The sequence below is a fragment of the Pongo pygmaeus genome, chromosome 5 (assembly GCF_028885625.2).
Source record: "Pongo pygmaeus isolate AG05252 chromosome 5, NHGRI_mPonPyg2-v2.0_pri, whole genome shotgun sequence".
Classification (NCBI taxonomy): Eukaryota; Metazoa; Chordata; class Mammalia; order Primates; family Hominidae; genus Pongo; species Pongo pygmaeus.
This window is the reverse complement of record NC_072378.2, coordinates 36,199,346-36,221,813: the sequence shown is the minus strand read 5'-3', so window position 1 is coordinate 36,221,813 and position 22,468 is coordinate 36,199,346. Positions and strand designations below refer to the sequence as shown.

The 22,468-nt window shown below is 40.3% G+C and overlaps 1 protein-coding gene across 1 annotated transcript in view; it reads left to right on the top strand.

The window, feature by feature from the left end:
* Window positions 1–18,952, top strand: part of SRPK1 (SRSF protein kinase 1) — an 88,440-nt gene extending 69,488 nt beyond the window's left edge. Inside the window, exons 14-16 of the mRNA XM_054490905.1 lie at window positions 9,313–9,382; window positions 13,531–13,623; window positions 16,499–18,952. Of these exons, the coding sequence (XP_054346880.1) occupies window positions 9,313–9,382; window positions 13,531–13,623; window positions 16,499–16,683 (348 nt within the window). The 3' untranslated portion in view covers window positions 16,684–18,952. The remainder of the gene's footprint in view (window positions 1–9,312; window positions 9,383–13,530; window positions 13,624–16,498) is intronic.
* The last annotated feature ends 3,516 nt before the right edge of the window (window positions 18,953–22,468 follow it).

Sequence of the window (22,468 nt, the reverse complement as noted above, 5' to 3'; positions counted from 1 at the left end):
ATCTCAAATGTAACATTTTCAAAATAGAATGCTTGGTTCACCCTACACATCCTGTTTTTGTAAATTATCCCCCTGTTCACCCAGCCACTCAGACTAAAAGCTTAGAACCTGAACCTTTTAGGTTAATTCTTAATTCTTTTTCCTTTGTCTACATCTAGTCCATCAGCTGTTTCCATGTGTTCTACCTTCAGAATATATCGAATACCGGCTGGGCGCAATAGCTCATGCCTGTAATCTCAGCACTTTGGGAGGCTGAGGTACGTGGATCACCTGATATTGGGAGTTCAAGACCAGCCTGGCCAACCTGGTGAAACCCTGTCTCTACCAAAAATACAAAAATTAGCTGGGTGTGGTGGCGTGCAACTGAAATCCCAGCTACTCGGGAGGCTGAGGCACGAGAATCGCTTGAACCCAGGAGGCGGAGATTGCAGTGAGCCGAGACTGCACCACAGCCTGGGTGACAAAAGTGAGACCCTGTCTCAAAAAAAAAAAAAAAAAATTCCAATACCAACCACTTTTTACTTTTTCCATTAACTCATTGTAGCCCATGCCATCATCATTTCACAAATGGATCAATACAGTGACCTCCTAATTTCCTTTCTTTGCTTCTGTTTTTCTCCCTTCATGTTACATTATCACATGGTGGCCTGAGTGGTCTTAAGTGTTAATCAAATCATATTACTCCCCCGTTTTAAATCCTTTAGTTGCATCTGTTCCACTCAAAATCCTATTTTCTTTCCCTAGTCTTATGAAACTCATACTTACCTTGGTCCTTTGGATGTGCTTTCTCCTTCAGCTAATGCAGGTCTTTGTTCAACATAATCTCTTTAGAGATTCTTCCTGACGACTTTATTTGAAATAACCCCCACTTTATCACTTTTCTTTGTCACATAGAACTTGTCACTCCCTGAGATACATGGGTTTTTTTTTTGTTTGTTTGCTTTCTATATGAGGCAGAGAAATTGTCTATGATTCTTAAATAGGAAAGGGATATGTGCAGTAGACATGCATTTTGGAAAAGTTCTTCAGCAATTCTTACGTACATCTTTGATATAGAACCATTTATTTGCTTTGATTAATATAATTTACAGCTGTGTTAAGACTGGAAAAACTCTACTTTTAAAGCTGGAAGTGAGCGGTAGAATGTATTTAGTAACAACAAAAAAGCTAATAACTGAACTCTGGAGTTTCCCAACCATCCTTTTTGATCTGTGGCTATTGTAACCCTCTTTTGGCCTTTCTAGTGCTGAAACATTGCTTCCTTGCTGTTAAGACATCTTTCCTTTGCTTCATTCCCCTGCTGTTGGTTGTTTGCAGAGCACTAAACACTAGGACTGGGTACTTAATTATGTTACTTCTCCATATATAAGAGGAGCAGTAAGTAGACTTCTAAACAAAATTTGAACAAAACTTGGCGTATCTGGTTTGAAATGAGTTTCAAAGCCACCTTCAACTTAGTATCTTCATGATTTGAGCAATTAAATATGGTTAGTAACAGAAATGAGGTACCAATGATACTCGTCAGATGTTTCTAGAAATATTGTTACAGTTAAAACTAAATTTCCTTTTTCCCTTTTTTTCTTTTTTAACTCTTTAATCATCATCTCCCCATTATCTTCACCCCCCAGCCTCTGTAACCACCATTCTGCTCTCTGCTTCTATGAGTTAAATTGTTTTAGATTTCACATATAAGTGAGAGTGTTGCAGTATTTGTCTTTCTGTGCCTGGCTTATTTCACTTCATATTATGTTTTCCAGTTCCATCCATGTCACTGCAAATGACTGAATTTCCATCTTGTTTTTAAGGCTGAATAGTATTCCATTCCATTGTGTATACAAGTTGAATATCCCTAATCTGAAACACTTGGTACCAGTTTCAGTTTGGGGAATTTTTTAGATTTTGCAATATTTGCAGAATACATACTGGCTGAACATTTCTAATCCAAAAATCTAAACTTCGAAATGCTCCAAATGAGCATTTCTTTTGCGTGTCATGTCAGTTTTGGATTTTGGAGCAACCTGTATATACCACATTTTATTGTCTGTTTATCTGATCTGTATAGACTCAACTTAGATTGATTTTAAAATCAACTTAGGTTGATTCCATAACTTGACTATTGTGAATAGTGCTGCAGTGAACATGGGAATGCAGACATCACTTAGACAAACTGATTTTAAATCTTTGAGGTAAATATCCAGAAGTGGGATTGCTGGATCATATGGTAACTCTATTTTTAGATTTTTAAAGAACCTCCATATAGTTTTCCATGAGGGTTGTACTAATTTACATTCCCACCAACAGCGTTCAAGACTTCCCTTTGCTCCACATCCTCACCAACACTAAATATTTCGTCTTTGTGATGACAGCCATTCTGACAGATATGAAATGATATCTCATTTTGGTTTTAATTTGCATTTCCCTAATGATTAATGATGTTGAGCTTTTTTTTTAATAGATCTGTTGGCCATTTGTGTGTCTTCTTTTCAGAAATGTTTATTTAGGTCCTTTGCCTATTTTTTAATTGGGTTTTTTTTTTGTTTGTTTTCTTGCTATTGAGTTGAGTTCCATATTATTTTGGATATTAACCCCTATCAAATGTATAGCATGCAAATATTTTTTCCCAACCCATAGGTTATCTCTTCACACTATTGTTTCCTTTGCTGTACAGAAGTTTTTTAGTTTGATGTTATCCCGTTTGTCTGTATTCTCTTTTGCTCCCTGGGCTTTTGGGGTCAAATCCAAAAAAAATCATTGCTCAGACCAATGTCGTGTGGGTTTCCCCCTGTTTTCGTCTTCTGTTGAGTTCCATATTATTTTGGATATTAACCTCTATCAAACGTATAGCATGCAAATATTTTTTCCCAACCCATAGGTTATCTCTTTACACTATTGTTTCCTTTGCTGTACAGAAGTTTTTTAGTTTGATGTTATCCCATTTGTCTGTATTCTCTTTTGCTCCCTGGGCTTTTGGGGTCAAATCCAAAAAAATCATTGCTCAGACCAACGTCATGTGGGTTTCCCCCTGTTTCTTCTGGTAATTTTTCAGTTTCAGGTCTTATTAAGTCTTTCATCCATTTCCATTTTTGTATTCGGAGTGAGATGAGGGTCCAGTTTCATTCTTTTTATGTCCAGTTTTTCCAACACCATTTATTGAAGAAACTATCCTTTTTCCATTCTGTATTCTTGGCAATTTTGTCAAAGATCACTTGACCATACATGCGTGGGTTCATTTCTGGGCTCTCTATATTGTTCCTTTGGTCTATGCGTCTGCTTTTTTTGCCAGGACCATGCTGTTTTAATTACTGTAGCTTTGTAGTATAGTTTGAAATCAGGTGGTTTGATGCCTCCAGCTTTGTTCTTGTTTTGAGACAGAGTCTCATACTGTCACTCAGGCTGGAGTGCAGTGGCGCAATCACAGCTCTCTTCAGCCTCCACTTCCTGGGCTGAAGTGATCCTCCCACCTCAGCCTCCCAAGTAGCTGGGACTACAGGTGCGCCCCACCACATCCAACTATTTTTGTATTTTTTGTAGAGGTGGGGTCTCCCTGTGTTGCCCAGGCTGGTCTCAAAACTGAGCTCCAGTGATCTGCCCACTTCAGCCTCCCAAAGTGCTGGGATTACAGGCGTGAGCCACCATGCCCAGCCCAGCTTTCTTCTTTGTGCTCATGATTGCCTTGGCTATTTGGGATGTTTTGTGATTCCATGTGAATTTTAGGATGTTTGTTCTATTTCTGTGAAAAATAATATTGGAATTGTGATAGGAATTGCATTGAATCTGATAGATCACTTTGAGTAGTACAGACATTTTAACAATAGTAAGGCCGGGCACAGTGGCTCACATCTGTAGTCCCAGCATTTTGGGAGGCCAAGGCAGATGGATTGTGTGAGACCAGCCTGGGCAACATGGCAAAATCCCATCTCTACAAATAATTTTAAAATTAGCCAAGTATGGTGGTGCATGCTACTTGGGAGACTGAGGTGGGAGAATCACCTGAGGCCGAGAGGCAGAGGTTACAGTAAGCCAAGATTACACCACTACAGTCCAGCCTGGGTCACAGAGCAAGACCCTCTCTCAAAAAAATAAAATAAAATAAAAATAAATCTTCCAAACCATGAACATAAGATATATTTTCATTTATTTGTGTCTTCAATTTCTTTTATCAGCATTTTATAGTTTTCAGTGTACAAGTCTTTTACCTCCATGGTTAAATATGTTTCTAAGTATTTTTTTTTTTTTTTGTAGCTATTGTAAATGGGATTGTTCTCTTGGTTTATTTTTCAGATAGTTGTTAGTTTACAGAAATGCTGCTGATTTTTGTGTGTTGATTTTGTATCCTGCAACTTTACTGTATTTGTTTATTAGTCCTAACGGGTTTTTGGTGGAGTCTTTAGGGTTTTCTATATATAGGATCATGTCAGGCCAGGCTTGGTGGCTTATGTCTGTAATCCCAGCACTTCGGAAAGCTGAGGCAGGAGGATCACTGGAACTCAGGAGTTGAGACCAGCCTGGATAACATAGCGAGACCCCATTTCTACCAAAAGAAATGAAAAAATTAGCCAGATGTGGTGGCACATACCTGTAGTTTCAGCTACTTGGGAGGCTGAGGCAGGAGGATCACTTGAGCCCAGGAGTTGAGGCTACCGCAAGCCATGATTGTGCCACTGCACTCCATCCTGGATGACAGAGCAAGACTCCATTTTGCCAAAAAAAAAGTTATGTTATCAGCTAACTGACATTTGTACTTCTTTCTTTTCTGTTTGGCTGCCTTTTAATTGCTCTAGTAAGGACTGCTAATGCTACAATACTGTGTTGAATAGAAGTGGGGAGAGTCTTGTTCTGGATTTTAGAGGAAAAGCTTTCAATTTTTCACCATTGAGTACAATGTTAGCTGTGGCCTTCTTAAATATGGCCTTTATTGTGTTGAGGTACATTCCTTCTATACCTAATTGTGTGAGCATTTTTATCATGAAAGGATGCTGAATTTTGTGACATGCATTTTCTGCATCTAATATGATGATCATATGGTTTTTGTCTTTTTTTGGCAGTAGCAGGGGCAGTTTGAGACAGATTGCTGTTAGTTCTTCGTTAAATGTTTGGTAGAATTCAGCAGTGAAGCCATCAGGTCCTGGGCTTTTCTTTGATGGGAGACTTCTTATTACAGATTTAATCTCTTGTTTCTATTTCTTCATGGATCAATCTTCGTAGGTTGGGTTATATTGTCAAGGAATTTTTCCATTTTTTCTAGGTTATCCAATCTGTTGCCATAGGATTGTGCATAGTAGTCTCTTATCCTTTGTAGTTCTGTGGTATTCATTATAATGTCTCCTCTTTCATTTCTTCATTTCTGATTTTTTTTAGTCTTTTTTTTTTGGAGACAGGGTCTCACTCTGTCACGCAGGACGCAGGTTGGAGTGCAGTAGTACAATCTCGGCTCACCCTCCTGAGTAGCTGGGACCACAGGCATGTGCCACCATGCCTAGCTAATTTTTTTGTATTTTTGGTAGAGATGGGATTCACCATGTTGCCCAGGCTGGTCTCGAACTCCTGAGCACAAGTGATCCACCTGCTTCAGCCTCCCAAAGTGCTGGGATTACAGGCATGAGCCACTGCGCCTGGCCTATATTCAAATTTTTATACAACATATCTTTAGATTTTTTTTTTTCTTAAGAGATGGGATCTCACTGTATTTCCCAGGCTGGTCTTGAACTCCTGGGCTCAAGCAATCCTCCCATCTTGGCCTCCCAAAGTGCTGGGACTACAGGTGTAAGCCACCCTACCTGGCCTCTTTAGAAATTTTTTATCTTTCAAAACTGAAACTCTATATACCCTTGAAGAAAAACTCCTTGTTTCTCTTTTCCCCTATTCTCTGGCAACCTTTTTAATTTAAAACAGACTTTATTGTTCCAGCCTCCAGCCCTGCTCTGGAATTTTACTTCCCTTTGGTATAGATTGTTGAAGACAGGAAATTTGAATCATCTGTTAATTCCTTTTTTCTAAAATAACATTTCCAGCACTTCAGCCTTTCTTAATGTGGTCACACCTGGGGTCAAGATAAAGGGCCCTTAAGTTAATACATTGAGCACACCTGCATCTCTGCAGAAGGACAAGCATCAGGACTCTGACTTGTCTTCCTCACTTTGAGACAGCCATTGGCCAGCCCATTGATACAGATGATAGACATGTTACTTTATAGAAACAGCTCTTACCTGAAAGTCCTCATTTTCTATTTGGTAATCACTCCTTGGCATTCTGACCACACACAACCATGTTGCTTATGAAATGCTAGATTGCCCCTTAAGCTGTGTCAGTATTCCTTTCTGCTACCTGGAGTTTGCAATTTACTGCTGGATCTGAATGTAATTAGTCTGTTTAAATTGTCATTGTTTTAACTTTTCCATGCATTTCATGCTATCGTCTAAGCCATTCTTCTCAAAGGCAGTAGTCTAGAGAAGGTTAACAAAGGATGGTACACTGGTTTTATTTGGGTTTGTTTCTTAATAGACTTTATTTTTTAGAGCAGTTTTAGGTTCACAGAAAAATTGAACAAAAAGTACAAATAAGTTTTCTATGCTCCCCACACACAAAGCCTCCCCAACTATCCATCTGCTGCTCCAGAGTAATATATTTGTTACAAACAATGAACCTACATTGGCACATCATTATTAACCAAAGTCAGTAGTTTACATTTCATTTCACTCTTTTATGAGTTTTGACAAATGTATCTATCATTATTATATACAATATCGTTTCACTGCTCTAAAACTCCTCTGTGCTCTGCCTATTCATCCCTTCCGTCCCCCACTCGCTGGCAACCACTGGTATTTTTATTGTCTCCATAATGTCAAATAGTTGGAATCATATGGCATGTAGCCTTTTTAGATTGGGTTCTTTCACTTAGTAATATGCATTTAAGGTTCCTCCATATCTTCATGGCTTAATAGCTCATTTCTTTTTAGCACTGAAGAATATTTCATTTTCTGGCCTCCTGAATAGCTGGGACCACAGGCATATAGCACTGCCACGGCTGGCTCTGTGTGTTTTTTTTTTTTTTTTAACTTTAATTTCAGTATCTTTACTGAACGCTATATATGAGACCATGACATTTTTTTTTAAAGTACTGGTATCAGGAATGATTGACAAGTTTTGGTGAATAAGAATCATGATTTGTTTCTCTGTTGCTTTGGGACTGTAAACCTCAGGACAACTCAGGGTAGAACAAGTATCTGCTCTATCACTGTGGTTAAGTTTCTTAACAAATGAAATGTAAAATAAGCAATGCCAAGCAAGAAGCCATAGCACTGCTGACATTTAGAGATAGTATTTGATTCCTAAACCTATCCTGAATCTTCTGGTTTTGTGGTCTCCCTCTGGACGGTAGTACAGTTTTGAGAAAGGCTGTTCTGTCATGAAACTGCAGAAACTGACACTGGTGAGCCACCAAGACCTAAACTTGGGTCTAAATTGAGTATATGCCCCAACTAAGTCCTGGACTCTACAGTTCTTGAGGTTGTTTGGACTGCTTAGTACCATTGATTTAATCAAAATTGACCTATGACTGGTGCTTATTTTATAACTGTGCTTCCCTATCAATAAGGTCATTTTTAAAAACTGCTGTTGGCCGGGCGTGGTAGCTCACACATGTGATCCCAGCACTTTGGGAGGCCGAGGCAGGCGGATCACGAGGTCAGGAGATTGAGACCATCCTGGCTAACATGGTGAAACCCTGTCTCTACTAAAAATACAAAAAATTAGCTGGGCTTGGTAGCGGGTGCCTGTAGTCCCACCTACTGGGGAGGCTAAGGCAGGAGAATGGCGTGAACCTGGGAGGCGGGGCTTGCAGTGAGCCGAGATCGTGCCACTGCACTCCAGCCTGGGCGACAGAGCGAGACTCCGTCAGAGAAAAAAAAAAACTGCTGTTGTACTAATTTTTAAAACTCCATTTGTAGTCAGTGAGGATTTATATAGCCCTGCTTTTCATTCTGCATGGCACTTACTCCCAAGGATATCATTTCCTAAGACACTCTCGAACACTTTAAGAGGTTTTTCTATTAAAGGAGACAGGCTTTTCTTTTCCTGATTAGGGAGTGCTGACTTGCCAGTCACATAGGCTAGGCTCCTGACTCCCTTTACACTTAATCTTCTGATTTTCTAAAGACCTACGAATTGGCCACGCATGGTGGCTCACGCCTGTAATCCCAGCACTTTGGGAGGCCGAGGCGGCTGGATCATGAGGTCAAGAGATTGAGACCATCCTGGCCAACATGGTAAAACCCCATCTCTACTAAAAATACAAAAATTAGCTGGGCATGGTGGCATGCGCCGTAGTCCCGGCTACTCCAGAGGCTGAGGCAGGAGAATCACTTGAACCCAGGAGGCAGAAGTTGCAGTGAGCTGAGATCATGCCACTGCACTCCAGTCTGGCAGGCAGAGCAAGATTCCATCTCAAAAACAAAGGACCTAGGAATCAGGAACTTCCCATCTGGGACAGTCTAGGGAGTACTTCCTATGCAAAAGTTAATGATGTACTTGTCAAACACTAAAGAGTCATAAGTAGACGTCTGAATTTTTTTGTTTTGATTTTTTTTGTTTGGTACAGAATCTCAATTTCTAGCCATGTGTGATTATAATGTAAGAAAGACCTGGGCCAGGCGTGGTGGCTCACACCTGTAATCCCAGCACTTTGGGAGGCCAAGGTGGGCAGATCACGAGGTCAGGAGATCGAGACCATCCTGGCTAACACAGTGAAACCCCATCTCTACTAAAAATACAAAAAATTAGCCGGGTGTGGTGGCGGGCGCCTGTAGTCCCAGCTACTCGGGAGGCTGAGGCAGGAGAATGGTATGAACCCAGGAGGCGGAGCTTGCAGTGAGCCGAGATCGTGCCACTGCACTCCAGCCTAGGCGACAGAGCGAGACTCCGTTTCAAAAAAAAAAAAAAAAAACCTGTTCTTCTCATGAATAATAACTTAGAATCACCTTAATATCCAGGTATGCCCCTTTCCGGCCAAAAAAGGGAAACTCAGGAGGGCTGAATTGCTAGGGTTTAGGGTGGGGAGGTTTGGGCATGAAATAACCACATGTTAGTATTTACTGAGTCTTTGCTGTTTTCTCCATTTTATTAAGATAGGGATGTGGAAGGAATGCTTTAGGAATAATCTTAAGTTTGTTTTTTTTTTTTTTTTTTTTTTTTTTTTAATGATCTGTAAGTTTTCCCAAGGGAACAAGAGTTACTTCATATTGAGCCAAATAGCAATCAGCTTTCCAAAGCCCTTGTTTTGTGCTTTCATATACTGTCCTCTTTTTTTTTTTTTAGGCCTTTGAACTGGCCACAGGTGACTATTTGTTTGAACCTCATTCAGGGGAAGAGTACACTCGAGATGAAGGTGAGTCCCCTAACCATGGATGTGTGTGCGTGGTATTTACACTTTCCACATTTAGCTAACATCATTTGTTAGTACCGAAGAGCCTTAGTCTTGTTAGTGTGCAAAGCATATGTAAATCCCAGAAAAGTTAGAAATATAAAAGACATTTTATATTAGGTTTTTAGATATTTTCTGAAAGATACTAAAGAGCTCTGTCAGAGTCAAAAGGCCACAGTTCACCTAAAACTTCTGTGTGCTGGACAATTTTTTCTTCAACATCTAGTTATCTTCCTTTCTATATATACCAGTGGTTCATTCTTTACCCAGTTTTTTACCTGCTCATTTATGAGCAGGTAACCTGTTGCTCAATTATGCCTCCAAATTTATTTAGAGGTCAGTTATTTTAATATACACACACTACTTGAATGCAGAGACTATATCCTATTTCTATAAATTCTGCCAACATTTAGCATTCTTTTTTCCCTTTTCTGAATATAAAACTGTAATTTTTTCTTTTTTGGAATTCCATTTTAAAACAAAGTAGAATGGATTTACATGTTGTGGTAGCCAGTGGGAAAAGCCTAAGCTGCCAGTTACTTTGTCTGAGAGACTGGAAGCAGGCAACTGTGTGTGTCTGATTTTTCTATTATGATGGCATCCAGATAACTAAATGAGTTAATAATTTGAATGAACAAACAAAATGGTTTTATGGTTTGTTTTTTGTTTTTTTTTTTTTCTTTTTGAGACAGAGTCTCACTCTGTTGCCAGGCTGGAGTGCAGTGGTGCGATCTCGGCTCACTACAACCTCCACTTCCCTGGTTCAAGCGATTCTCCTGCCTCGGCCTCCCGAGTAGCTGGGACTACAGGCTTGTGCCACCATGCCCAGCTAATTTTTGTATTTTTAATAGAGATGGGGTTTCACCATGTTGGCCAGGATGGTCTCTATCTCTTGACCTCGTGGTCCACCCACTTCAGCCTCCCAAAGTGCTGGGATTACAGGTGTGAGCCACCACGCCCAGCCAAGAAAATGTTTTATACAGTTGAGGCATCTTATGTTTTATTTGTAGGATTAATGAGGATTATTTTGAGAGATCACTACAGCATATACCCTCCCAATGTAGAGAACATGTTCTTTACTTTTTGTGCTTTCCTTGAGTCTTTGGGAACGCATATTTCATGCTGTATGGAACCAAGAGTGCTCTTTGTTTCTCAAAATGTGGTCTTCTGGGATATTAATAGGTAATGTTAGTAGGACCTGCTAATACTCCTAATGAATACCGTTTGGAAAATGCTATGCTATCTAATTCCCATGAATGCCTATTTAAGTGGGTACAGTTTGGACATATTTTGTATATATAAACCCCATGTTAGAGGATACTATAATTACTACTTGATTTTACCTACTCTCTGCTTGCTATTTTTCTGGGTTATAGGTTTAGGGTTATAGGCTTACAGTGTTTGGGGTTATAGGCCTAGAAACTACCTACTATGTTTGTTTGGGAGGGTAATTAATTTTTTTCCCTTTACTTCCCTAGATTCTCCATAATTGTTAGTGTGTGGTACAGAACACATGTAGTGGCTAGAATTATATCAAGTGTTACCTTATGCTACCAAACCTGAAAATTTTAATACATATGCAGAGTCCCAAATAAGGGGACAAGGAAAAACCATCTTCCCTAGATATTTAGATTCTAATTTATTCCATCCTGTACCAGTTAGTACTAATAGTCCTTAAGTCAAACATCAGCCCTGCCGGTGCTGTTCTATTGCAGTTTGGCCTATAAGAGCAGGAACAAGCAAACCCTTACCCCTGATTAGTGTGTGCATAGTTTGTTACAAGTCATGGTAGGACAGGAGCCTGAGTACCGTGTCCTCTACTCCGGCTTTCCACAGCCCTAACTCATGGGATAATACTTGATAATTTTATCTGTCAAGTATATCAATCCTATCATAAGCCAAAATAGGTTGCAAGAATTAAATGTAAAGTAACAATTTCAAGGGAATTCCTTGGTATAGGAAAAATATTTAAAGAACCAATATTTTACTTGGAAGTTTACTTAAGTTTCTAAGAACTTTAAGAAGCTCTCTTAGAAATTATAGTCTACGTTTTTCCTTAGTATTCTCATTTTGGTTATTGTTAATGGTAAAAACACATTTGCAGGTCCTGCCAAAAACCAGCAGAAAATTCTTGGCATGCAGGTACTTGTTACCAAACCATAAATTCAGTCAAAACTGCTCAAAGGTTGTAGGGAAGTCATAAATGTGAAGTCCTCTTTAAATGACACCACTAACTCCTTTACATGAGAAAGATAAAACCTGAAACCTTCACAAATTCCCAGATAATATGGACGTCTCTAGCATGTTATTATTTCCCCTATAAGATACATAACTGGAAGTTTAAACCTTAATGATTCTGTAACTACACGATAAAAGTATTTTATAAAGCTTTTTTTCTGGCCAGGAGTATTCTGCCCGGGTGTGGTGGTTCATGCCTGTAATCCCAGCACTTCAGGAGGCTGAGGTGGGTGGATCGCTTGAGCCCAGGAGTTTGAGACCAGCCCGGGCAACATGGCAAAACCCCATCTCTACAAAAAATACAGGCCAGGCACAGTGGCTCACACCTGTAATCCCAGCATTTTGGGAGGCCAAGGCGGCAGATCACTTGAAGTCAGGAGTTCGAGACCAGCCTGGCCAACATGTGAAACCCTGTCTCTACTACAAATACAAAAATGAACTGGACCTGGTGGTGTGCACCTGTAATCCCAGGTACTCAGGAGGCTGAGACACAAGAATCACTGGAACCCAGGAGGCGGAGGTTGCAGTGAGCCGAGATCATGCCACTGCACTCCAGCCTGGTGACAGAGCAAGACTCCATCTCAAAAAAAAAAAAAAAAAAAAAGTTTTATATTATTAATTTCTGTCACCTGCAGAGAAAAAAAAAAAAAAAAAAAGAAAGGCAGTAGATCTACCTGAGGTGTGTGTACTGGTTGGTCCCAGACTTACCTCCTGGTTAAGAGGCTGCATGCCTCCCTGGTTGTGCTCATGGTCCATATTCATACTGTGACGGTTACAGATCATCAAGTAGCTATACTTTAAAATGTTTGTGCTAATCTTTACTTTTAAAAAGTGATTTTAGGAAGAAATTAAAAGCTTTAGACAAGACATAAGATCATTGGTTTTCATTTGAGTTTTAGCTCATATTAGCCCTGAAGTTTCAAGTTAGGCCATTCATGCTTTTTGAAGTTCTATTTTCTCATCTTTAAAATGGGGTATCAGCCAGGTGGTGGCTCAGGCCTGTAATCTCAACACTTTGGGAGGCCAAGGCAGGAGGATTGCTTGAGCCCAGGAGTTTGAGACCAGCTTGGCAGTATACCAAGACCTCATCTCTACAAAAAATGTTTTAAGTCAGCCAGGTGTGGTGGAACATGCCTAAAGTCCCAGCCACTGGGGAGGCTGAGACAGAATGACCACAAATAATAGTTCTAGAATGCCTAACACATATTTGGACAGTTTTTTGTCTTACCTAAAGAACCTACCTGAACCTAGATATATAGACAAAATAGAAGTAAAGATGAAGATAAGCCTCCAGAATCCAGAATGGGACTTGCCAGACACTATCGGGTGACCAACCACCTGAAATAATTCTTGGCCTTCCCAGTCAGTCTTCCTTCAGTATCCTTGATTTTATTTGTAGTTACTTTTAAACAGCTAGTCCTTGGAAAAGCTATTCATAGAAAAACCTTTTTTACAGCTTGTCCTTGATCGGTTCTTCTTACCCTTCTATTTTAGACCACATCGTGCACATTATAGAGCTGATAGGCAGAATTCCAAGATGCTTTTCCCTCAGTGGGAAATATTCAGAAGACTTCTTCAATCACAGAGTAGTATTGTTACATGAGTTTTAATGTAGGACCCAGGGATACTTCAGGAAGCAGAGCATTCACACCAAGATTGTTTTTAGTTATCACTGAATCCACAAAAATTTGACTTTGTGAATTCTCCATTAGATGGATAGAGTCTTCCTCTTCCCATTTAGGATAGAAAGCAAGTCTGATAGGCTTTACAAAGAGGTGTGCATGCTACTCTTTCTGCTATTTTCTAGAGCTGCATTTGTTACTCTTGTTATGGATCTTTTTTTTCCCCCCTCTTGAAATGTTCAAAATATACAGATCACATTGCATTGATCATAGAACTTCTGGGGAAGGTGCCTCGCAAGCTCATTGTGGCAGGAAAATATTCCAAGGAATTTTTCACCAAAAAAGGTAAAGTAAATGTGTTCCCAGACATTAAGGAGGCAGAAGTGTTTAAAAATGAAGAGGTAAGCACATATTCCCTATGTCCTACAGAATGATGGGCCTATCTTGAATGTGACTTAGCAAAGAGGTAAAAAAAAGTGGTCAAGAGCAGAGACTGAGCCGGGTGCAGTGGCTCATACCTGTGATCCCAGCACTTTGGGAGACCGAGGCGGGCGAATCACAGTATCAGGAGTTTGAGAACAGCCTGGCCAACACGGTGAAACCCCGTCTCTACTAAAAATACAAAAAATTAGCTGGGAATAGTGGCTGGCGCCTGTAATCCCAGCTACTCAGGAGGCTGAGACGGGAGAATCACTTGAATCTGGGAGGCGGAGGTTGCAGTGAGCCGAGATCGCACCATTGCCCTCCAGCCTGGGCAACAAGAGGGAAACTGTCTCAAAAAAATAAATAAATAAAAAATAAAAAGAGCAGAGACTGGAGCCGGGCATGGTGGCTCACGCCTGTAATCCCAACACTTTGGGAGTCCAAGGCAGGAGGATCATGTGAGTCTAGGAGTTCAAGACCAGCCTGAGCAACACAGGAAAACCCCGTCTCTACAAAAAAAATTTTTTAATTAACTGGGCATAGTGGTACACACCTGTGGTCCCAGCTACTCCGAAGGCTGGGGTGGGAGGATCACTTGAGCCTGGGAGGTCAAGGCTGCAGTGAGCCATGATTGCTACTGCACTCCAGCATGGGCAACAGAGCAAGATCCTGTCTCGGGGAAAAAAAAGAGCAGAGACTGGAGCCAGACTGTCAAATCCTGGCTACTCCACTAGCCATGTGACCTTTGACAGGATCTAACTGTGCCTCAGTTTGCTGATTTCTTAATGGAGATAATAATAATGTATACTTCTTACTAACTTAGTTATACTTCTTACTAACTTAGTTAATATGTATAGTGCCTGCATGCAGTTGGTTGATTACTTCTGTAGCACTTCTGAAAAATGGGCAAATTTTTTGCTGGCGTTTGGTCTAAGAACTGCCTCTACCAAAGGGCAGGTAATTTAAGCTTCTTACATAAGGGCAGGGACTACATCTCACTCATCTTTGCATCCCAGTGACACCTAACACAGTCACTCGAAGTACCTTAGTCATACAAACGAACTTTACACTTTTTAGTTTTATGTATTTGTTATTACCAAAAAAAACACAAAAACAAAACTTCCAATTTTTGACTTGATAATATATTTCTTAAGCATTGCAAAAAAAAACCTGAAATGTGAAAACCTGACCTAGAAGCATCTAGGAAATGGTCTGGTTTTTTTTTTACCCCCATTGTGCCATGGTTCCCTTTTTCCTCACAACTTCTACAGAAGTGCTGAGAAAAATGACTTTTCTCAGTCCTTGGCAGGAGCCATCCTCAGAAACATTACCCTTTCTTAAACCTCTTTTTAGGTGGGAAAATTGTAAAATGTTTCATCAGAGTTCCTCTTCATGTGCAGTCAGATTAAGGCATGTGTGTTTACCAGGTAGGTAATCAAATAGGCACTCACTGCTCACAAAAGAGACTTAAAATTTTTATGTTTAAAAAAATTATTATTATTATTATTATTATTATTATTATTATTGAGACAGGGTATCACTCTGTCACCCAGGCTGGAGTACAGTGGCACGATCTTGGCTCACTGCAACCTCTACCTCCCAGGTTCAAATGATCCTCCTGCTTCAACCTCCCAAGTAGCTAGGACCACAGGCATGTGCCACCACACACAGCTAGTTTTTTTGTATTTTTGGTAGAGGCAGGGTTTCACTATGTTGCCCAGGCTGGTCTTGAACTCCTGAGCTCAAGTGATCCACCCAACTCAGCCTCCCAAAGTGCTGGAATTACAGGCATGAGCCACTGTGCCTGGCCAACTTAAAATTTTAAAGCAGCATTTGCCTTAGCTATTAATAATTGACTATCTTTTAAAAATTTGTCACTTCAAAGAAGCAATTAGGTTGATACTCAAGTATGGTGTAGAGCAGCGGTCCCCAATCTTTTTGGCACCAGGGACTGGTTTTGTGGAAGACAATTTTTCCATGGACGGGGGGGTGGGGGGTTGGTTTGGAGATAAAACTGTATCACCTCAGATTGTCGGGCATTAGGTTCTTTTATGGAACATGCAACCTAGATCCTTACTGCATTTCACAGTAGGATGCACACTCCTATGAGAATCTAATGCAGCCACTGATCTGACAGGAGGCAGAGCTTAGGCGGTAATGCTTGCTGGCCCACCACTGACCTGCTGCTGTGCAGATCTGACAGACCGCAGACTGGTACCATAGGAGGTATTGGTACAGAGTTGGGGACCCCTGGTATAGAGTATATGAAGCTGTTGTATCTGAAAGCTGTGTAGGATTTGGGGGTTTTTTTGTTGCTTTTATCCATGCTTGACATGATGTTTTAACTTTAAATTACTGCCTCACTGTAAAGCAACATTTACTAAACCATTGAGCACATACACAAAAAAAGAGTATAAGCAAATTATTCTCGGTATGTGGTGCTAGAGTACCTCTGCACACCGTATGAGACCATGTTGAAGACATAGGCATTTCATGTTTATTTTAGTAGTAAATAGCTAGTTCTTGATTGTCATACCCAGTTTGACTGGGACCAAAAAAATCCTAGAATAGAGGAGAAAACAAATTACCTTAAATTTTTAGAGCCTTATGAAAAATAGAGGCACTTCTTTCTGAGGCATATGTCAGAAAAGAAATGCTTTGTGAATGAAGGATTAGATTCTGATTGCAAAATTTGATTCCTCATAGACTACATGGATTAGTTCGTGGGTTTCCACAAGAGTACCTTGTCATTTGTCTATGTTGATCAGTGGCTTTTTCTATACTGTCTTCACTGCAGGTGACCTGAAACATATCACGAAGCTGAAACCTTGGGGCCTTTTTGAGGTTCTAGTGGAGAAGTATGAGTGGTCTCAGGAAGAGGCAGCTGGCTTCACAGATTTCTTACTGCCCATGTTGGAGCTGATCCCTGAGAAGAGAGCCACTGCCGCCGAGTGTCTCCGGCACCCTTGGCTTAACTCCTAAGCCCCTGCCCAGCACCACAGCAGAGATCACACACTGACCCTCCGCCCTTCCCCTCCAAGCATTTTCCTCTTCCCTTTTCAGGGTGAAGCTCTTCCTTCAAGAGTTTCTAGATCTTGTTTTTTTTTTAATCCAACATGTTCATTTGGGCTTGCTTACTTGACCCTGTGGAGATCCCCACAGCCATTGGGCATCCTAGGTGAATTTGGCGTTGGTTGGGCTCTGCCAAAGACTAATGGACTAAAATGTGAAACAGCTTCTTGCCCTGTACCTTTCCTTCCCTTTAGGACATCCTTTAAATTATAAGCATCCTTTTTGAAAAGAGCTATGAAGGTGTATGAGCCCATCCTTTTATTCATTGACTCTAAGAGTCAAATTTTCTAGTGCATATCCTATTGCCAGCATAAGGATGAGGAGGGGGAAAGGGTCTTAATTCTGTGTACAGCAGAGACATTAAACTTGCTGTGTCCAGGCTGCATCATCTTCCTGGACTGTTTCTGTTGTTCTCTATGTTCACATTTTTTCCTGCAACTTTTAAGCTACTGTCTTTTTTAAATAGCTGTATGAACACCAAATTTGGGTACCATTTTATCACTGTTCAAAGCACTGTCAAATTCCTTTCATCCTTGAATAGTTAAGATCTTTGAATCTTCAGTCTGATTTTTAATGTAAGCAAAAACAGAACCATTGAATAGTAATTTCTTGAGAACCTCAGGTGTTCTATAAACAGTCCTTTCCTGTATGTCTTCTATTACCCTAAGACCAGAGTTATTTTGGTTGGTTGTTTTGTTTTATTTTTTGTTTTTGTATCCGTGGCTGGCACTTTACTCATTGCACTTGAGTTTATTGCCCCATAACTAAAGGATCAGGATGATGGTAGAACGGAGATCTGGGTTTCACAGCTTTCCCATTTAAGAAAAATCGATCTTGAGATTCTGATTCTTTTCCAAACAGTCCCCTGCTTTCATGTACAGCTTTTTCTTTACCTTACCCAAAATTCTGGACTTGAAGCAGTTTTCCTCTATGGCGTTGCCTTTCTCATTTTCTCAGAGGCTCGAGTCTTTAATACAACCCCAAATGAAAGAACCAAGGGGAGGGGTGGGATGGCACTTTTTTTTGTTGGTCTTGTTTTGTTTTGTTTTTTGGTTGGTTGGTTATTTTTTAAGATTAGCCATTCTCTGCTGCTATTTCCCTACATAATGTCAGTTTTTAACCATAATTTTGACATGATTGAGATGTACTTGAGGCTTTTTTGTTTTAATTGAGAAAAGACTTTGCAATTTTTTTTTTAGGATGAGCCTCTCCTAGACTTGACCTAGAATATTACATATTCCTCCAGTAATACTGAAGAGCAAAAGAGAGGCAGGATTGGGGTCACAGCCGCTTCTTCAGCATGGACCAAGTGGGCCTTGGGGATTGCAGCGTTCTCGAAGTGGCTGTAGGACTCGAATTTACAGAAAGCCACAGAGGTGCAACTTGAGGCTCTGCTAGCAAGCCACCAGTGAGGCTGTTGGGTAACCACCTTTCTATACAGGAGATTGGAATCTACTTTGTCAGTTATCCACCAACAGTGACAAAGGAAAAGTGGTGCCGTTATGCAATCCATTTAACTCATAAACATATTACTCTGAGTAACTGGCCAGCCATTCATCGGATCCTTCATTGGGTACTCCTGAAATCAGACATGTTCCTGTAGAAAGAATTTTAAGTTAGGCTTTCTATGCACCTATCAAGAATCAAGAGAATAGATTGTATCAAACAACGGCAGGGAAATCCTTCAGCAATTCTAATCCACTTTGGGTTTTCAGCTGTTTTTACATCTAAAGCAATAGACTAGAACTGAATTATCTTCTACATTGTAAAATCACAATTGTGGAATTACAGGAATTCTGGTGATATTAAGGTGAAATAACAAAACACACAAAAGGCCCTATTTTAACAGTTGATGTGACAGTAAATTTTAATAGAGAGAACCTGTAACTTCATTTTGGAAATGCTTCTCCACCAAATAAGGGCTTTTTCCCCTATTTAAGGAGCCAGATGGATTGAAAGATGTGGAAATAGGCAGCTGTAGATCTTGATCTTCCAGGTACCCCATGTACCTTTATTGAGCTTAATTATAATACTGTCAAATTGCCACGATCTCACTAAAGGATTTCTATTTGCTGTCAGTTAAAAATAAAGCCCTAAATACATTTTTATTCTTTCTACTGAGTGCATTGTCTGTTTTCTTTGTAAATGCCGTACAATAAACAAATTATTTAATAACCTACATGTTTCCAAAAATCTCTGTTGATTTGTTGTCCAAATTGCTCCGCCCTGAGTAAAAGGAGGAAAAGATTGGTTGAGTATGATTTTTTAATTTAAATATGCAATGAAGCTGTACAATTGCACACTTGCCATTTTGTGGGGTTCATAGTTTTGCTTCTAGTTTTAAATTGGGAGTGGGGTAGAATTAACAGCCAAATTAACATTTTTGGAATACTGTTTCTCAGCCTTTTTTTTTTTTTTTTTGAAAATTGTTTTTCCCTACATCCAATTTGCACTTTCTTTCAGAAGATTTGTCAGGGGTTGTTGTTTTTCTCAAATTATAAATGCACGGTATGTGCAAAATTCAGAAAACTTAGAAATATAAGCTCTTATTAAGGCAATGGCATGATGTATTACACAGGCTTTCATACACTTATCTCTTCATTTCTTGGATAGATTCTTGAACTGTCTGGGCCAGAAAGCACATTTTTGAGGCTTTTAATAAATATTGCCACCGGGCGCGGTGGCTCATGCCTGTAATCCCAGCATTTTGGGAGGCCAAGGCGGGTGGATCACGAGGTCAAGAGATTGAGACCATCCTGGCCAATATGGTGAAACATCGTCTCTACTAAAAATACAAAAATTAGCCAGGCGTGGTGGCGTGTGCCTGTAGTCCCAGCTATTCGGGAGGCTGAGGCAGGAGAATCACTTGAATCTGGGAGGTGGAGGTTGCAGTGAGCCAAGATCACGCCACTGCACTCCAGCCTGGGCAACAGCAAGACTCTGTCTCAATAAATAAATAAATAAAGCAAGCCTAACTTATCTGGACAACTAGCAGAATGGTTGGACTGTTTTTGTGTATACACCAGTGTATGAACAGGCCTGTTATGAATCGCTAGTTTGTGCCCTGCCCCCTCCCCACAGGAATATCGTTATAATTTGCATATTGGATTACTGGTGAGGTCATAAACTTGTTTTCATAGATATTTGCATTTTTTGATTGTTTATGTAAATTTTCCAGCTTTCTGTTGGAGTGCTTCCGTATTTGATGACTTGGTCAGGACTCGTTATATACTAGAGATAATTTGTTATTTTTTGCTTCATACACTTGTCTAGTTTTTAATTTACTTTTCATTTTTATTTGTGATAGTTTTTAGTGTTATTCGTCTTTCCCCACCTACACCTGAACTACATAAATTGTTCTAGTTAATTTGTTTTAATTGTGCAATACTTAGAACACAGTGTTTTCATAGTGTTAAAATGTAACCTACTGGAATCCATTAAACCAGTTTGTTCACCAGACTGACCAACCTAGGCAGGCCCTCCTACATCTTGTTTTAAATATATGGACCTAGAATTCCCAGAGTTGGGGGAAACCTTAGTGCTGTTACAGGAGAGCTTGTAGCTATCTCAAAAGAGCCAACAAACTGGTGGGTTTACAACCCCCTTTAATTCTGAATTTGCTCTGCGTGTCCACAGGGAAACTATTTAGCTGCTGCAGAGCAGTCCCAGCTTGTAAGTGGACTTCGTCACTGCCTATTCTTTTCTTTTGAAACCTGTACTCTTACCAGTTTAGCCTTATAAGCAAACTGCTTTGCCCTTAGATTATTATATCACAGAAAATTTGTGATTTGCTGATAATTGAACTTTAAATTTGCTTTAAAATAAGGCCTTATGGCCAGGTGCAGTGGCTCACACCTGTAATCCCCACACTTTGGGAGGCCAAGGCAGGAGGAACACTTGAGCCTAGGGATTCAAGATCAGTCTGGGCAACATTGTGGGACCCTGTGTCTATAAAAAATTTTAAAATTAGCCAGATGTGTTGGCTGGCACCTGTAGTCCCAACTACTCAGGCTGAGGCAGGAGGATTGCTTGAGCCCAGGATTTCAAGGCTGCAGTATGCTATGATCACGCCACTGCATTCCAGCCTGGGCAACGGCATGAGACTCCATCACTACAAAACAAAAAAAATTTTTTTAATAAGACCTTAAGGCACCAGAGAAGCTTGAATAGTCAGTGCAATTTGGGAGTTAGCAAAGCATTGGTAGCATAAAGCTCTTACAAAATCTTCAGACTATTAATATAGAAAAGTGACTATAAACCAGAGGCCAACTGGGAAGGAAGTTTTTTGTGTGTTGCTAAAGACATTTAAGTTGGAGGTTTGGGAAGGTAGATTGCAGTAAAGTAAAAGTTAGAGTTTAAAAACGTGTAGGCCGTGTGCGGTGGCTCACGCCTGTAATCCCAACCCTTTGGGAGGCCAAGGCAGGCGAATCACCTGAGGTCGGCAGTTCGAGACCAGCCTGACCAACATGGAGAAACCCCATCTCTACTAAAAAAAAAATACAAAAAAATGAGCTGGGCGTGGTGGCGCATGCCTGTAATCCCAGCTACTCAGGAGGCTGAGGCAGGAGAATCACTTGAACCCAGGAGGCAGAGGTTGTGGTCACCCAAGATGGCGCCGTTGCACTCCAGCCTGGGCAACAAGAGCAAAACTTCGTCTCAAAAAAATAAAAACTACATGTGTAATATGCATTTATCTTTAAGTCCTCGCAAAAATATTAATCCACACCAAGTCCTTATGATACAAGAGAAATATCCCAGTTTAAAGGCCAGGACACTTGAGATAATGTTAAGTGTTTAGAAATTTGGGGCCGGGCACGGTGTTTCACGCCTATAATCCCAGCACTTTGGGAGGCCAAGGCCGGTGGATCGTTTGAGGTCAGGAGTTCGAGACTAGCCTGGCCAACATAGTGAAACCCCATCTGTACCAAAAATTTAAAAATTAGCCAGGCATGGTGCTGCACACCTGTAATCCCAGTTACTTGAGAGGCTGAGGCAGGAGAACTGCTTGAACCTGGGAGGCGGAGGTTTCAGTGAGTGGAGATCACACCACTGCACTCCAGCCTGGGCAACAGAGCAAGACTCTGACTCAAAAAAAAAAAAAAAAAAAAAAAAATTTCAGCCAGAGAATTAAGCAAGTTTACTTCAGTATGTAGTTGTGTTTACAGGCTGCACCATTTCTTGTAAAGGGAGGACAGTTTCTAATACATATGATGTTCAATTTGATTTTATATCCTTCCAAGTTCACTTTTTAAAATAATAATCTCTGCCTGTTGTCCTTAATTTAGATCTAGTTTTTGCCCATTTTAATACAATAACAAGCGCTGCCCTCCAAATGGCAGAATTAGACTGTTTATTGAAGTGCATCAGCTGCCTGCCATTTGAGCTATGTTCTTAATAGTTGTGCCACTAAGACGTGATTGTTTGCATTGGTTGCTTTGGATTCACTAGGATAGAGGAGAGAGTGGTTGATATTGGAAATAAATTTAGTAGACCTTATTATAAATCCTTTGAAGACAGATGACAAAAGTGAGATGGGTTTTCAGGGTTGGAATCCTTAACCATTCATCTTCATCAGCTTAATTTACAACAAAACAAACATGTCTCCATCCACATATAAGGATACCAGAATCTAATCTCTGCCCTGATAAAGCATTCTGATAGCCAGGTGTGGTGGCTCAGGCCTGCAATCCTGGCA